The sequence below is a fragment of the Salvelinus namaycush genome, chromosome 9, assembly GCF_016432855.1.
Source record: "Salvelinus namaycush isolate Seneca chromosome 9, SaNama_1.0, whole genome shotgun sequence".
NCBI lineage: Eukaryota > Metazoa > Chordata > Actinopteri > Salmoniformes > Salmonidae > Salvelinus > Salvelinus namaycush.
The window spans coordinates 13,231,155-13,250,062 of record NC_052315.1 but is presented as its reverse complement, the minus strand read 5'-3'; the positions used below and the strand labels follow the sequence as shown (position 1 = coordinate 13,250,062).

The window sequence follows — 18,908 nt, the reverse complement described above, 5'->3', positions numbered from 1 at the left end:
AAATGTCTGTCCTTCTTTGTATTTGGTGGTGAGCTAACATAAATATACGTGCTGTTTTCGCTGTAAAACATTTAAAAAATCGGACATGTTGACTGGATTCACAAGATGTGTATCTTTCATTTGCTGTATTGGACTTAATTGTTAATGTTAATGTGTGAAAGTTCAATATTTCTAAAAAATATTTTTTGAATTTCGCGCTCTGCCTTTTCAGTGGAATGTGGGAGGAGTTCCGCTAGCGGAACGCTGGGGCTAGACAGGTTATTAATATGCTAGCATGACATTATAATCTAGAGTGAATCTAGAGGCAAAGCATTTCTCTAAGATGTCGCTCTACAGTGTGTCTCAGTATGTGATCTACAGGGTACCGAGACTCACCTGTTCTCATTATATCTGATGCACCTCCGGACATGTTCAGACGAGGGCTGTTGCTTCCTTTGAACACTTCCTTAGCCTCTATAAGTGGTCACCGAACAAGGAGGTGGGGTGAGAATGAGAGAGGGAGGGAGAAAGAGAGACAAACACAACAGACTTGTAAAAGAGGAGAAAGAGGTGAGGAATAAGATGTCAATGAAGATGTGGATGGGGCCCACAGTGTCTCCTGACCGCTCCTGTCTCAGCCTCCAGTATTTATGCTGCAGTAGTTTATGTGTCGGGGGGCTAGGGTCAGTTGGTTATACCTGGAGTACTTCTCCTGTCTTATCCAGTGTCCTGTGTGAATTTAAGTATGCTCTCTCTAATTCTCTCGTTCTCTCTTTCTTTCTCTCTCTCTGAGAACCTGAGCCCTAGGACCATACGTCAGGACTACCGGGCATGATGACTCCTTGCTGTCCCCAGTCCGCCTGGCCTTGCTGCTATTCCAGTTTCAACTGTTCTGCCTGCGGTTACGGAACCCCTACCTGTCCCAGACCTGCTGTTTTCAACTCTTAATGATCGGCTATGAAAAGCCAACTGACATTTATTCCTGATTATTATTTGACCATGCTTGTCATTTATGAACATTTTGACAATCTTGGCTCTCTCTAATTTTCTCCTTCTCTCTTTCTTTCTCTCGGAGGACCTGAGCCCTAGGACCATACGTCGGGACTACCGGGCGTGGTGACTCCTTGCTGTCCCCAGTCCGCCTGGCCTTGCTGCTATTCCAGTTTCAGCTGTTCTGCCTGCGGTTATGGAACCGCCACCTGTCCCAGACCTGTTGTTTTTCAACTCTTAATGATCGGCTATGAAAAGCCAACTGAAAATTATTCATGATTATTATTTGACCATGCTTGTCACTTATGAACATTTTTTAACATCTTGGCATAGTTCTGTTATAATCTCCACCCGGCACAGCCAGAAGAGGACTGGCCACCCCTCATAGCCTGGTTCCTCTCTAGGTTTCTTCCTAGGTTTTGGCCTTTCTAGGGAGTTTTTCCTAGCCACCGTGCTTCTACAACTGCATTACTAGCTGTTTGGGGTTTTAGGCTGGGTTTCTGTACAGTACTTCGAGATATTAGCTGATGTACGAAGGGCTATATAAAATAAACTTGATTGATTGATTGATTGATTGATTGATGTGTTACCTTGAACAGTGCCTGCAGGAGCCTGAGAGAGAGAGAGAGGAGAGAGAGAGAAAACAGTATTTTAATCCATTCATCATAGAGCATCAAACCCAGAAAACGAATGATCAAACCCAGAAAAGACACGATCAAACCCAAAAAACAAATGATAAAACCCAGAAAACGAATGATCAAACCCAGAAAACAAATGATAAAACCCAGAAAACAAATGATAAAACCCAGAAAACAAATGATAAAACCCAGAAAACAAATGATCAAACCCAGAAAACACATGATCAAACCCAGAAAACACATGAATAAACCCAGAAAAGACATGATCAGACACAGAATATACCGTATCAAATCATGCTTATATGCTAGTGAACATGTAAACATTTGTAGGGCATATAGAATGAGAGAGGGTGACCCTTGTGTCGGTGACTTGCTGGTGCCAAGGCACAGCATGATGTTTCAATCACAATTTATGGCATTCTCCGGATGGATGGCCATATGTTTACACATCATAGGAGTGAAGCACACCTACGCCCGTGGCTTTATCCAGGCAGGGATGTTTCCCCGGTAATGTGTGTGAAGCTGTATGCCTTTAGTTTCTATTGTTTCTGGACACTAGGGTGACGCTAATTAAACGCTGGGGGTTATTGAAATCGGGTTCCGCCCTAGGTAGGATATCATGAAGTTGAGTTGCTCCGTTTGTCGTTGCAATCTCCTGGCTATACTTTGTATCGCCATAGTTGCAGTGTATGCTATGTTACAGACTTTGATAAAATAAAATTACCTTACATTGAAGGCTTATGGTATGCACTTTTTTGATAATTGTATTCTTATTGCAGTACTTTTAAATTGGATGCATACTGTAGTAATATTCATATTTTAGGGTAATATACTTTGATTGACGTAAAGGTCTAATGGTAAACCTCTTAAGGATTGTCCCCTTTTTTTCAATTTTCGCCTAAAATGACATACCCAAATCTAACTGCCTGTAGCTTAGGCCCTGAAGCAAGGATATGCATATTCTTGGTACCATTTGAAAGGAAACGCATTGAAGTTTGTGGAAATGTGAAAGGAATATAGGAGAATATACCATCCTCTTTGAAATGCAAGAGAAAGGCCATAATGTATTATTCCAGTCCAGATGCAATTTAGATTTTGGCCACTAGATGGCAGCAGTGTACGCGCAAAGGTTTAGACTGATCCAATGAACCATTGCATTTCTGGTCAAACTTTTGTAGCAAGACCGCCCAAATGTGCCTAATTTGTTTATTAATAACTTTTCATGTTCAAAACTATACACTCTCCTCAAACAATAGCATGGTATTATTCCACTGTAATAGCTATTGTAAATTGGACAGTCCAGTTAGATTCACAAGAATTTAAGCCAATATCAAATCTGTCTATGTCCTGGGTAATGTTCTTGTTAATTTTACTAGGCAAGTCAGTTAAGAACAAATTCTTATTTTCAATGACGGCCTAGGAACAATGGGTTAACTGCCTTGTTCAGGGGCAGAACGACAGATTTTTACCTGTGTCAGCTCGGGGATTTGATCTTGCAAACTTTCGCTTGCTAGTCCAACACTCCAACCACTAGGCTACCTGCCGTCCACTAGGGTACCTGTCCACTAGGCTACCTGTTACTTACAACCTCATGCTAATTGCATTAGCCTACATTAGCTCAACCGTCCCGCAGGGGACACACCAATCCTGAAGAAGTTTTAAATTGCACTACACATATGCTTGGGATTCCACCTCTACTCTAAACTTGACTCAATTAATTTAATTCTAGAGCTCAGTTCACTAGTGCTTTTCCATCCCGAAAATGTATTTCAATTTCAGGAAGAATTTCAATAGCATAAAAAACCCAGAAATAATTTGTATAAAAATGTCTCTTTGCGTCTGACAGTTCTAGCAAGGTATCATCACCTGACCCAGAAAACTATAATGTGTCTAGAAATGTCTAGATACTTTGAGCTAATTGCTTTCAGTGTAAACTTAAATGACTAAAACCAGATATACAGTATGTAGAAAATATAATGAACCTACAGAATATATTTTATCATATAATCTTTGAGAACTATTACCAAAAAAAAAGCTTGACAGTCAGGGAGAATTGGCAATTCAAAAAACAATGAATTTAGCAGTATATTTTGTTATTATGTTTGAGCAAGTTAAGAACAAATTCTTATTTACAATGACAGCCTACCCCAGCCAAACCCAGACAACACTGGGCAAATTGTGTGCCGCCCTATGGGACTCCTAATCACAGCCGGTTGTGATACAGCCTGGAATCAAACCAGGGTCTGTAGTGACACCTCTAGCACTTCAGATGCAGTGCCTTAGACCGCTGCGCCACTCGAGTTCTCCTGACAACCCACAGTTTTGAGGTATTGGATTTGCTTCTTGAAGAGACACTCTTATTCAAAACCATAGCTACATAATGAATGAACATTGTGTCACATATTTAACATATTTCTTTGAAAACCTAGTTTGAGGGAAGGAATATATTTTCCATTGAGGTATGCCATAAAAACAATGTCCGACAAGGAAGCAAGAAAAACGACTGAGGTAGAAAGAGATGCCACATTATATAAGAACTTTCCCTTTGAGGAAAGCGGTGCCAGCATGGATGGTTTGAGGAAGTGGATATTGACTCGTGAAGGAAAGAGCCAACGAGTTCAAGAAGGAGACAGAAGAGACAGAGCATCTTTTCTAGCCGTTGCCATGCTAAAAGCTGCCCAGTGTGTGCTGTCAATATGAGCTTCCACTTTGGACAAGAGCCCCCCTCCCGTCATCAACTCTTCCCCATACACTGCTTGTCAGACCCAGTGTCTGACTCTCCAGGCCCATCCGGACTGTCACTAATGATATTGCTGATGGCATAATATCGAGATGGCATTTGCTCAAGTGGACATGTCACTGTCAGTCCATCACAAGGGCAGTTACTGTACACACAGAGCTTTTTGCTTTCATTTATGACCCAAGGCTTGCTCTGGCAGTCCGCTCCCCCCTTCCCTCGATTCCCACTCCCCTACTTCAAACATGCCCCCCAACTCTCTCTCTCACTCACACACACGTCCCCCCCCCCTTACCCTTCACACACACACCCTAGGCAAATACTTGTGTCTCTAATAGTGTGTCAGTGTCCGGTGGACCTGCGATGTCCAGCTGCCCTCAGGGGTGGGGGTGGGGGGGCTCACTTTGTTGTCGGCAGTCTTGGCTTGCTCCACCTTGGCTGCATCTGTCAGACTCTCTTTGGTGGAGGTCACCGACACGCCCGTCTCCAGCTCCTCCAGTTCCTGCTCCAGTCTGCAGAAAAGGGATAAACGTGATCATTCACACACAGACATGGTCAGTGATGCACACAAACAGTTTGACAATGTGTTCCAAGCCAGATGTAGTATTCCAAATGCAGTTTGGGATTTATGTCTAGTCTATCTAAAATGTTTGTTATTTTGGGAAACTATGCACACAATGAGGGCTTTACAGAGTCAGAAGGTACAGCCCATCACACCCAACTACAGAGCTCATCCCCTGGGAAGGTGATACACTGATATTTTTATTTAAAATGAATTGCTCAGAGCCAAAGAGAAATACCCATGAACTATCCCTTTAAATGCCCTCATATTGTTAAATACCAAAACAACCTCACTGGGGCCTTCCTGGCTACGGCCTATCTAACAGAATTAAGCACTTATTTGAGATAGGGACAATAGCTTCTCCTTAGCATTATCCCATTCTGTATTCTGCCTAGCGCCGGCCTTGACAGCGGCCATTGTTAGCTGCCGTTGCTCATTGGGAGTTGTGACAGTTTAGTGCCAGTGTTGCCCCAGTCTGAGCCCCAATACAGCCAGCCAGCGCCAGCGTTCTGCCAGGGCTGGGCTGCAGCAGCCAGGAGGAATTTAATCAGCGAAATGGACTGCCAGAGAAGAAGATTGATGACACGGTTTTGCTATGAGTGAGAAAGAAAATGGTTGGATGGATGAGGGAGTGGAAAGGGGGGAGGGGGGCTTGGCTACTGGGTCTCCTTTTTGTACTGGAGAGATTGATGAGTGCTGTTCCAGACGTTGTCTGCGTTCGTCTCTCCACCAGTGAGCACCCTCATTACTGCCTCCACCATTACCCCTACCCACGCTCTTAAGTCTGGCTAGTTTTGTCAAAAAGGTATTGAGTGCTTTGCAGCATCTGATAGGCCTATCCTCCTTTCCAGCTAAGAGTACAACTTATGTCTTATTAAAATGTTTCAAAGAAATGTTGCAGAAGGGTCTCAATCATAGCAAATGTGCTGCGCCACATTGCCAGAGAGGCGGCATGCAAAAATTAAATAGAGAGAACAGGATATTAGGATTTGACCACGTTAAGAGCAGGTTTTGCCTGGTTAAAGACTGGTGAACTAAAGATATAGAGTGAATCCAGAAACATATAAAGGTAGTAGGTACACCAGTGTTCCTGGGTTGTAGACGTACCTATTGATGTTCTCCTCAATCCACTTGAGCTTGGCCTCGTCCTCCGCCAGCTGTTTCTTGGCCTCGTCCTGCTCCGACCCAGCAGCTCCGTCTAGCAACCATTTTTCCCTCAGGGACTTTTGCTGGACAGGACAGAAGAACATAGGAACATCAATCACAGACTAATGTCTGATATCAAATTACTTTTTGTTGAAATGTTGTGCTTCGTGGTAAAATGTGTGAAAGAGATAACACATTGTAAACTGTAAGTCAGGAGTGTCAAACATTTCTGGCCCCATCAGCAAAATTACATTGACAAGAGTGCCTTTTCTAGAGGACAGATAGCTTGCAAAATAACACTATGAGACACTATTGTCCCCCCAGATGTTTTTAAAGATATCCTGATCTCTGGCTCATGAACTACAAGGTGTAGGAGCATTAGCTATAACATTAGCAACTGTTTTTTGTTCAGCTTATAATGCTTAATTTTAGGACTGTTTTGTGGAGAGCGGACCCTTTATCAGTCTATATACTCACAGAAACAAGGGTACGGTTAGGGTACAGTATTGTTTCCCTCGGGTTCAAAAAGATCAAAACACACAATGTACCTGTCAATACCTTTTAGGGTACATAAACGAATATAACGGAACATTTTTGTAACCAATATTTTGAATATGAATGTACAATCATCACACACTCTCAAGAAAAAGGGGTATGGTGAAGATACATTTCTGTTTCCCAGGGTGGAGGTGTAGATTAGTGGGGGCATGGCTTTCAGTTAGTTATTTTTGGCCAGCCGCGAGTGGAAGTGTTGTACAAGTTTAAGTGGTCTATGGTTATGTAAATTACATTTTGAGCATGTCCTCTGCCTGTTCTGAAGTCTTTATAAAGGATTACATAAGAGCATGTGACAATAATGAATAAGTCATTTGATTTGATTAGGATCTCTTTTAATCCTCATTTGGACTAATCTTCCAAGAGTCCTTAAACATTCAAATAAATGTATAATACGATCACATTTTCACAAATAACACGCTGTTTCAAACATACATAATACACTAACATATTGACCAGATAAATACTCTAACAGTTGAATTTTTTTTATTGATTCTTCATCTACCATAGTCCAGCACAACTTTCCTATGTATTATATTTAAATGGTTTTAAAGTATTGTTGGAATTTATATATTGAAAGGTTTCTGGTTTGCTCAGTTAAATTATTTAATTTCTTTATTGCTCTAAATCGAAATGTTCTCTTGCCTATTTCTCTTTTCTGTCTGGATAACACATACTGTAGATGGTGGACAATCTATTCCTAGTATTTACTGAATGTCTGTCTCTTTCCAACTGAATACTATTGTGAATAGAGTTTGGCTGTTTTAAATGGTGTATATTATGAAATAAAATAAGCATGTTATATTCAATTATCTTGTTGATTGATGACCAACCAAGAGCATTGCGCATGACTACAACAGAAGAACCATATCTCCACCTTAAAACAATCCTTGCTGCTTAGTTCTGTGCAATCTGCATCCTCCTAATTTCACTTGCTGATGCATTTCCCCAAACCACAGAACAGTAGTTCACCCGACTCTCAATTAATACTTGTGTTATTTGCTTAAGAATCTTTCCTGGTAAATATTTAGCTATCCTTCTGATCATGCATGCAGTTTAAATGTTATTATTTTTACATCGATGAGTTATTTGAGATGACCATGATAAGCAGTTGTCTAGCTGCACTCCCAGTAGTTTGATTTCTGCCACTTCATCAATGTGTACTCCTCCCATACTTAATTGTATCCCATGATGTTTTGGCCTTTTCCTGGTGGAACAGACCAACATAACGTTGGTTTTCTTGGTGTTTAAACAGGTTTGTTCCGGCAAACCCACTCCCTGATACATTCCAAATCTACTTGTGGAGCTTGCTGTACCTGTTGAACCGATTGACTTGCTGTAGTATCATCTGCAAATATAGTAGCTTGAGTTTCCGATAAGGATAAGGCATAAGGAAAGTCGTTGGTATATATTAAGTAAAGAAGTGGCCCAAGGCAGCTGCCCTGCGGTATTCCACAGTTTAAAGCATGAGGGGAAGAAAATGAACCATTGATATAGGTGGACTGTTTCCTGTCAGTTAGATATGACTGTACCCAATTTAATGCTACCTCCTTAAAACATAATGCAATCATTTTGTCAAAATTATTTAATGATCCACTAAATCAAATGCTGCACTAAAATAAAAAAAATAGTACACCCACAAACCTACCATTACCCATAGCATTGAGCCACTGGTCAGTCATATCAACCAATGCAGTGGTAGTGGAATGGTTTTTGCGATAAGCATGCTGATTGGCTGTAATCAGATCCTTCTTTTCCATGTACTCCCATATTTGTCTACTCACAATACCCACCAATATTTTACTGAGTGAAGGGAGTAGACTAATTGGTCGACTATTGGCAGGAGTAATGGGTTCTTTGCTGTCTTTCGGAATAGGACACGGTTTAGCATGCTTCCATACATTTGCAAACATCCCCTTTTCCAGTGACCAATTAAATATGTATTTCAGTGGAGCTGCAATCTGCAAAGTAAAAAAATTGTCCATAAGATCATAACCTGTAGATTTACCATTGGGTAATGACTTCAATAGGTTTAACACCTCCTCTACTGACACCATTTGTAGACTAAAAGAGCAGGTTTTGTTGCTCATAATATGATCATCAATCTATTGGACAATAGCTTGTTCGGAGGAATGGGTGTTTACATTAGTGCTCAGTAAATAAATTTTCTTTGTAAAAGAATTTGCAAAATTATTGGCAATATCAGCTGGTTTTGATATTGTTCTCCCGTCAACCTCCACACTAGATGGGCATGATGAGATAGATGTACCAAGTAAGCCCTTAACTGTATTCCATAACTTTTTACAATCATTTTTACAATCAATAAAAGCATTTTTGTAAAATAATGTTTTTTTCTTACGATTCAATTTAACTGCATAATTACATAGTGTTCTATAATTCTGTTAATACATTTCTAGTTTAGATTTGGCTGCTAAGACTTTTGCAATATTTCAATGAGAAAAAGCCTCACCGAGTTCATTATCAATCCATGGAGATGGACGAGCCCCAACTGTACTCTTTCTTACTTGGGCATGATGGTCCATTACCTCAGTGAGCAAATAAATAAAACATTCTGTAGCGTGATTTAAATCAACCTCTAGATAAATCAGCTCCCAGGGTACAGCAAATCACTTTGAAATAGCTGATGATTAAATCTTTTAAAATGTCCCTTGACCACAATCCTTGGGGGTTTCTTTGGAACCTTGGTGTTCATGGTTATGGTCACAATATTATGGTCTGTCCAGCCCACTGGCATTGATCTGGCTTTCAAGCATTGCAATGGTATATTACAGAAAATCAGATCAATGCATGTGTCTGAACGATGACCCAACTTAATTGAAGATCTAGTAGTATCATTAACCATTTCTTTCAAACCACAGCTCTCTGCATATCTCATCAATTTAGTTATATTTGAATTATTATGATCCTTCCAATTTATATTAAAATCACCCAAGAATAATACATCTCTGTTACTATCTGTGGCCTGGTCAAACCCAGTGCATAAGTCATCCAGATAGGACACCTTAGAGCTAGGAGGTCTATACACACATCCTACCAATATGGCTGCCTGGTGAGGCAGATGTACCTGAGCCCATAGTGCCTCTATTTGACATACATTAAGGTCACCCCTCCTCTTAAAAGGTATATGATTCTGAATATACAGTGCTACAGCCCCACCAGTCCTATTCCTGTCCCTTCTCAGTAGACTATATCCATGAATGTTCATTTGCCCATCATTTACAGACGCATCTAAATGCATTTCGGTCAAAGCTAAAATATGAATATTATTTATGTTGACCAAGTTAAAACCCTCATGTATTTTGTTAGGAAGACTACATACATTAACCTGAGCCATATGCAGCCCTTTCCTTGTCAAGAGGAGATCCATAGAGCATGTATTCATTATAGTTGAAGTTGTCATGATACACTACAACACACAAACTCACATTTGAACATTGAATTAAAATAGCCAGGGAGTTACTCTAGAGTCCTGATACAGTTGGATTAACATAGCCAGGGAGTTACTCTAGAGTCCTGATACAGTTGGATTAACATAGCCAGGGAGTTACTCTAGAGTCCTGATACAGTTGGATTAACATAGCCAGGGAGTTACTCTAGAGTCCTGATACAGTTGGATTAACATAGCCAGGGAGTTACTCTAGAGTCCTGATACAGTTGGATTAACATAGCCAGGGAGTTACTCTAGAGTCCTGATACAGTTGGATTAACATAGCCAGGGAGTTACTCTAGAGTCCTGATACAGTTGGATTAACATAGCCAGGGGGTTACTCTAGTCCTGATACAGTTGGATTAAAATAGCCAGGGAGTTACTCTAGTCCTGATACAGTTGGATTAAAATAGCCAGGGAGTTACTCTAGTCTCTCGATACAGTTGCCCGATGATGTAAAGTTTATCCATCACCATGGAGACTCGTTGATTCAGGCAATGCTTTTCCTTCATGATAGGATACAGATCTCGGTGGGGAAGTGATCATTCAATCCAAAATCAGTGATTCTGAGTTCTCTGCCCCTGCCCCTGCTCTTCGCCATTTCCTTTTGCTTAAAATTGTCAAAACATGCAATAATAGCCCGGGTCCTATTCCCAGAGGCCTTACCTATTCTATGGACTCTGGAGAAAGTGACATTACGCACAACATCAGTGGGCAGTTTCAGTTGAGTTGATATAAAGTCTCGGACTGTGTCCTCAGCTTCTGCTGTTTTCATTCTCCGGTATCCCTGAAAATATTAGATTGTCCTGGATTGATCAACACTACACATCAAGCAAGGTTTCTTTAAGTTGTTTGTTGTCCCTTTGCACCACCTCCACCTTGCCATGAATAGAGTCTACAGTACGTTTCAGCGCCGTGTTCTCTTTCCTTAGATCATCAATATGACATAATTAATAAGAGCATGTGCTATAATTAATATTGTGACGACCTTAACCTAACACTGAGCGACCTTGTCAAGAGTAACGGACCTCTTGGTGAAATGGTTAAGTTGGTTTGACAGTCGCTGGACCCAGGTTTGAGACCCGGTCAGGTTTCGGAAGTGGGATGGTGGAGAGGCGTGTACACGTGAGTGTCTTGATACAGAGAAAAGGTTCATTTTTGCAACATTAAAACAAACGGCTTTGTCACTGTGGTGGTAACCTAAAAAGGCAAATGTGTACTTGACATTTTCAAACTCTCCCTGTCTGAATCCGTAATACCAACATGTTTCAAGCAGACCACCATAGTCCCTGTGCCCAAGAACACAAAGGTAACCTGCCTAAATGACTACCGACCCGTAGCACTTACATCTGTAGCTATGAAATTCTTTGAAAGGCTGGTCATGGCTCACATCAACACCATTATCCCAGAAACCCTAGACCCACTCCAATTTGCATACCGCACCAACAGATCCACAGATGATGCAATTTCTATTGCACTCCACACTGCCCTTTCACACCTGGACAAAAGGAACACCTATGTGAGAATGCTATTCATTGACTACAGCTCAGCGTTCAACACCATAGTGCCCTCAAAGCTCATCACTAAGCGAAGGACCCTGGGACTAAACACCTCTCTCTGCAACTGGATCCTGGACTTCCTGACGGGCCGCCCCCAGGTGGTAAGGGTAGCTAACAACACATCCGCCACACTGATCCTCAACACTGGGGCCCCTCACTCATGACTACACGGCCAGGCACGACTCCAACACTGTCACGTTCGCTGGAATAAATGTCGGACCAAGGCTTAGCGGATGTTGAGTTCCACATAATTTAATGATAAAGTGAAACTTAGCAAAGACAAAAACAAAATAAACAATAAACGAACCGTGACTACAGAGATGCTACGTGCACTAACTCAAAACAATATCCCATAAACACAGATGAGAAAAACAGCTACTTAAAAATGATCCCCAATTAGAGACAACGATGACCAGCTACCTCTAATTGGGAATCATACAAAATCACCAACATAGAAAAACAAAACTAGAACCCCACATAGGGTGGGACTAACCCCCAGTCACGCCCTGACCTATTCTACCATAGAAAATAAGGGCTCTCTATGGTCAGGACGTGACAAACCCCATCATCAAGTTTGCTGATGACACAACAGTGGTAGGCCTGATCACCGACAACGATGAGACAGCCTATAGGGAGGAGGTCAGAGACCTGCCCGTGTGGTGCCAGGACAACAACCTCTCCCTCAACGTAATCAAGACAAAGGGATGATTGTGTACTACAGGAAAAGGAGGACCGAGCACGCCCCTATTCTCATAGACGGGGCTGTAGTGGAGCAGGTTGAGAGCTTCAAGTTCCTTGGCGTCCACATCACCAACAAACTAACATGGTCCAAGCACACCAAGACAGTCGTGAAGAGGGCAGGACAAAACCTATTCCCCCTTAGGAAACTGAAAAGATTTGACAAGGGTCCTCAGATCCTCAAAAGGTTTTACAGCTGCACCATCGAGAGCATCCTGACGGGTTCCATCACTGCCTGGTATGGCAACTGCTCGGCCTCTGACCGCAAGGCACTACAGAGTGTAGCGCGTATGGCCCAGTACATCACTGGGGCCAAGCTTCCTGCCATCCAGGACCTCTATACCAGGTGGTGTCAGAGGAAGGCCCAAAAATTGTCAAAGACTCCAGCCACATAGACTGTTCTCTCTGCTACCACGCAAGAAGCGGTACCGGAGCGCCAAGTCTAGGTTCAAGAGGCTTCTAAACAGCTTCTACCCCCAAGCCATAAGACTCCTGAACAGCTAATCAAATGGCTACCCAGACTATTTGCATTGCGCCCCCCCCCGCCCGCCGTAATGCTGCTGCTCTCTGTTATTATCTATGCATAGTCACTTTAGTAACTCTACCTACATGTACATATTACCTGAATTACCTCAACACCAGGGCCCCGCACATTGACATTGACTCTGTACCGGTACCACCTGTATATAGCCTCCACATTGACTCTGTACCAGTACCCCCTGTATATAGCCTCCACATTGACTCTGTACCGGTACCCCCTGTATATAGCCTCCACATTGACTCTGTACCAGTACCCCCTGTATATAGCCTCCACATTGACTCTGTACCGGTACCCCCTGTATATAGCCTCCACGTTGACTCTGTACCAGTACCCCCTGGATATAGCCTCCACATTGACTCTGTACCGGTACCCCCTGTATATAGCCTCCACATTGACTCTGTACCGGTACCCCCTGTATATAGCCTCCACATTGACTCTGTACCGGTACCCCCTGTATATAGCCTCCACATTGACTCTGTACCGGTACCCCCTGTATATAGCCTCCACATTGACTCTGTACCGGTACCCCCTGTATATAGCCTCCACATTGACTCTGTACCGGTACCCCCTGTATATAGCCTCCACATTTACTCTGTACCGGTACCCTCTGTATATAGCCTCCACATTGACTCTGTACCGGTACCCTCTGTATATAGCCTCCACATTGACTCTGTACCGGTACCTCCTGTATATAGCCTCCACATTGACTCTGTACCGGTACCCCCTGTATATAGCCTTCACATTGACTCTGTACCGGTACCCCCTGTATATAGCCTCCACATTGACTCTGTACCGGTACCCCCTGTATATAGCCTCCACATTGACTCTGTACCGGTACCCCCTGTATATAGCCTCCACGTTGACTCTGTACCGGTACCCCCTGTATATAGCCTCCACATTTACTCTGTACCGGTACCCCCTGTATATAGCCTCCACATTGACTCTGTACCGGTACCCCCTGTATATAGCCTCCACATTTACTCTGTACCGGTACCCCCTGTATATAGCCCCTCTATTGTTATTTACTGCTGCGCTTTAATTATTTGTCATTCTTATCTCTTACTTTCTTTATTTTTTAGGTATTTTCTTAAAACTGCATTGTTGGTTAAGGGCTTGTAAGTAAGCATTTCACTGTAAGGTCTACACCTGTTGTATTCGGTGCATGTGACAAATACAATTTGATTTGAGCAAGGCACTTAACCCTAATTTGCACAACGGGCACCGTACTACTATGACTGACGCTATAAAACAGCACATTTTACTGCACCTCTCCGGTGTATGTGACAATAATTTTGTATTTGTATTTATAAGGCTAACTGTAGCTTCCAGCAGTCGGTCACTGTCACAGATCTTTCCACAGAAGGATCTACATGGAAGCAAAAAGTATTTTACCTGGAACCACAAAGGGTTCTCATATGGGGGACAGCTGAAGAAGTCTTTTTGAACCCTTTTTTCTGAGAGTGTACAGTAGCCAACTACACCCAGGGCTCACATGGAGGCATAGCCGCCCTCAAAATCATGTGGCATATCCCTGTTGGTGTGTGCATACTGGATACCAAGGCCTTTGAAACAATGCTAACGTGAATATAACAGACAGATAACATAATATATTATATTTGCTATATTGCTTATTTAGCGTATTCATATTAAAGGCCCAGTGCAGTAAAACATTTGATTGTCCTGTGTTTTATATATCTTTCCACAATATGTGGTTGGACTAATACTGTGAAATTGTGAAAATGATGATAATGCCCTTTTAGTGTAAGAGCTGTTTGAAAAGACCGCCTGACATTTCTGCCTGATTTGATGGGATCGATTTTTGTCCTGCCTGGTGACATTACCAGTCCTGCCTGGTGACATCACCAGTCCTGCCTGGTGACATCACCAGTCCTGCCTGGTGACATCACCAGTCCTGCCTGGTGACATCACCAGTCCTGCCTGGTGACATCACCAGTCCTGCCTGGTGACATCACCAGTCCTGCCTGGTGACATTACCAGTCCTGCCTGGTGACATTACCAGTCCTGCCTGGTGACATCACCAGTCCTGCCTGGTGACATCACCAGTCCTGCCTGGTGACATTACCAGTCCTGCCTGGTGACATAATTAGACCAATAAGAAAGAGAGTTCCAAACCTCTCAGTAAGATTTCTTAATTGTTACCCAGAAATGATTTGATATTGAGATAAAAATGGCTGCATTGGGCCTTTAACTAATATCATAATAGCTACTCCAACCAAACGGCCTGAAGAGTGTAGGCCATTTGTCACTGATAAACCCTAGAGCATGGCTCATCTGTAAAAGAGACCTTGGTCTGAGCATGACTCCCGGTCACAATAAAGGTTCAATATAAAATAGGGCCATGCCATAGATTAGCTATAGACTAGACAACACAATAACAAAGATATATTTAATCCTGATGAAGACTGAGGGTTGTAGATCCCTTAATTGAATAATGAAGCTCACAATGTTACCATATGGTTTAAAAAAAGCCCCATCCACTCTACTGTCAGCATAAGCTCTAATAATCCGTCATAAGAACATTTCAGATCAGTAACTAAGAAAAACAGAGCATTGTCTCAATTGGTAGTAGCCAGGTCATCCTCAAAGGCAGATCATGTGCTTCGGCTAATAAAATCAAAGTGTGTTGTTTGCCTGCCATCCAGTAAAGTGAAGGGTTTCCTGCATGCTACGCTAGTGACCTCACAGTGTAGAGCAGGCCACTGACATTCTGCACTCCCCCAGATGGTACATATCACATCTTTGAAGATGCCACCTGGTGCATTTCACATATTCAGCTACAGCACATCTCTCTCTCTCTCTCACGCTTTCTCTCCCTCTCGCTCGCTCTTTCTCTCTCTCTCTCTCTCTTTCCCTCTCAATTTTTTTTCAATTTCAATTCAAGGTCTTTATTGGCATGGAAAACATACGTTAACATTGCCAAAGCAAGTGAAGTAGATAATAAACAAAAGTGAAATAAACAACAAAAATGAACAGTAAACATTACAAAGAATAAAGACATTTCAAATGTCATATTATTCGCTCAGGCTCTGTCTGTGTTAATGGAATCTGGATAAGAAAAACACAACATAATACATTTCATTTTCTAGTCTTGGTGCGTACCAACCATTATGTATTTATGTGTAAAGAGAACTCCTGTCATGATCAGTTTCTATATCCCTGCCACCTCTCTTTGATGACGATGACACAAGGAGAGAAAATCTGCTGTCACAATCCTCTCTACTCCACCTTTCTAATGTCTATACGCTCTCTTCTTGTCCTTCCTCTCCTTTCTCCTCTCCCATTCACTTTCTCTCTCTCATCCCTCTCCTCTGCATATCCTTCCTCCCTCTCTCCCTGCCCCTCCCCTGGTGAGCTCTATGATTGGGTGACATCATCGCTTGTTCACACCCTTCCACACACACACCATTGCCCCGGCGGATACAAGAGGAGAGCCACAGCCGATCCCACACGTGTGACCTGTGTTTGAGCCATTGTTCCAGCGGAGCAGGATGCCCCTTAAACAAGCAACACACATACAGTAGATGTGTGCATACTCATAGACACACACACACACATGTGCATACTGACATGCACAGATACGGTACACATACACTCACACTCCAACTGGGATGGTCAGTGAAAATATTGTTTCATTAATTTGTAAAAGATCAGATAAGGGGCACAGTTAGCTTCACATTATACTTTTTTCTACCAATCAAACATGATCAGACAAGCAAAGTTATGTGCAAGACACTGTAATAGCGTCTCAATATCCTTGTCATATTTCCAAATGGACTATTGGGAAATAAGCAGGAGTTGAACTGAATTGAAATTGACAGAAAACTATAACTATAAGAAACCAGCTGCATGTTGTGGTACTGTGAGTCCCAAAGGGACATCCTTTCCTGTTTTGCTACCATACTTCCTGTGTCCATCAGGGGCCATTTCTATTTTTATTACTCAACTGAGAAAATGGATTGAAATTCAATTAAGAAATCAAAAGTATCTTTATCGACAATAATGGGCCAATGCAAATTGAGGAGTTGGTTTTCAGTCCGTTTCATGGATTGATTGAGTTGGGAGAGCATTGACCTTTCACAGCCCTGTTGTCCATCCTCACGACCAATAGTCTATACTGTACAAATCCCTGCACTAATCAAAAATAAACAGAAATAAAACAATGTCTGCTGTGAGACTGAAAAAAAAAGAGTGCAAACACACTGGTAACATAAATATGTGTTTTCCTCTAACATGCTTCATGCCTGTTGTGTTTGCCACTGCCTGTTCACCCCACATCATCCAGAAGGCGAGGTCAGTACAGGTGCATCACAGCTGGGACCGAGAGACTGAAAAACACTTATCTCAAGTCCATCAGACTGTTAAACAGCCATCAATAGCACATCAGAAGCGGCTGCCTATAGACACAGATTAGGAATCACTGGCCACTTTTAGAAATGGATCATTAGCTACTTTAATAATGTTTCCGTATCTAGCATTACTCATCTCATATGTATGAACTGCACTCCACACTATTCTACAGTATCTGGGTCACTTTTAAATTGTGTTTACATATTGCGTCACCCGTTTCATATGCATATACTGTATTGTATTCTATACTACACCACTGACTCAAACAGCCAGCTCCATTACATCAGAGGCTGCTGACTATAGACATAGATTATGAATCACTGGCCACTTTTAGAAATGGATCATTAGCTACTTTAATAATGTTTCCGTATCTAGCATTACTCATCTCATATGTATGAACTGCACTCCACACTATTCTACAGTATCTGGGTCACTTTTAAATTGTGTTTACATATTGCGTCACCCGTTTCATATGCATATACTGTATTGTATTCTATACTACACCACTGACTCAAACAGCCAGCTCCATTACATCAGAGGCTGCTGACTATAGACATAGATTATGAATCACTGGCCACTTTAAGGAAATGAAACACTATCCACTTTAATAATGTCTCCGTACCTTGCATTACTCATCTCATATGTATGAACTGTACTCTATACTATTCTACGGTATCTTAGTCCCTTTAATTGTGTGTAAATATTGCGTCACCCATCTCATATGTATATACTGTATTCTATACTATGCCACTATATCGGAGTCCAATGCCGCTCTGACATTAAGTATATTCTTAATCCATTCCTTACTTAGATTTACGTGTATTTTGGGTATATGTTGTGAAACTGTTAGATATTACTTATTACTTTTTCATCCATTTCATTGACCACAGAATGACCAATCAATCATGTCTTTTCAGAGTGCAGATTGATAAAGAACGGAGTTCCTTGCCCCCTATTTGGACAGTGTGTGTGTGTGTGTGTGTGTGTGTGTGTGTGTGTGTGTGTGTGTGTGTGTGTGTGTGTGTGTGTGTGTGTGTGTGTGTGTGTGTGTGTGTGTGTGTGTGTGTGTGTGTTTATCCTGACGTGTCATTGCCGTTCGGTGGCCCACTCCCCTGACTATTAGTGTCCTTGAGTGGTTTCCGGGGACCAGTCTCTTCCTCTAATCAGCAGATTGACCTTTCTTAACAAGGGAACCAGCAGAGCCTGGCTACAACAACATTCTAACACACGGTCAGGAACACGAGAGGGGACCAAACATTACACCATACACACAAGCCATCCCCATTTAGCAATTGTCTTTGGATGTGTCCGATTTGTATGTTTGTGTAGTTTTTATATTCCAATACTTGTATCAATGTAATCAATGGTTCTATTTCTACACTGACTGTTAGGCAATGGGCCTTTGTAGCTCAGTTGGTAGAGCATGTAAAATGTGTGAAAGCAAGATAAAAGCATCTGCTAAATGACATATATTATTATAATAATTATTTTCTTTCACAATGGTTGAGAGGACCAATGAGGATTCAAAGATGTTATCATGGGCGGGGTTAGTGTGTGCTGTAAAATCATTTGACTGGGTTTGTCAAAGGTAGGGGTGTAGAATGATCTAGAAGAAAAAGAAACGCACACCTATTTAGGCGAGGTGCT

At 42.0% G+C, this 18,908-nt stretch overlaps 1 protein-coding gene across 1 annotated transcript in view; it reads right to left on the bottom strand.

The window, feature by feature from the left end:
- LOC120053692 (paralemmin-1-like) overlaps positions 1-18,908 on the bottom strand; it is a 69,679-nt gene that overhangs the window by 12,473 nt on the left and 38,298 nt on the right. The window contains exons 4-7 of the mRNA XM_039000881.1: positions 6,014-6,135; positions 4,748-4,856; positions 1,560-1,581; positions 376-453 (exon numbers count right to left, since the gene is read on the bottom strand). Coding sequence (XP_038856809.1) covers positions 376-453; positions 1,560-1,581; positions 4,748-4,856; positions 6,014-6,135 — 331 coding nt within the window. The remainder of the gene's footprint in view (positions 1-375; positions 454-1,559; positions 1,582-4,747; positions 4,857-6,013; positions 6,136-18,908) is intronic.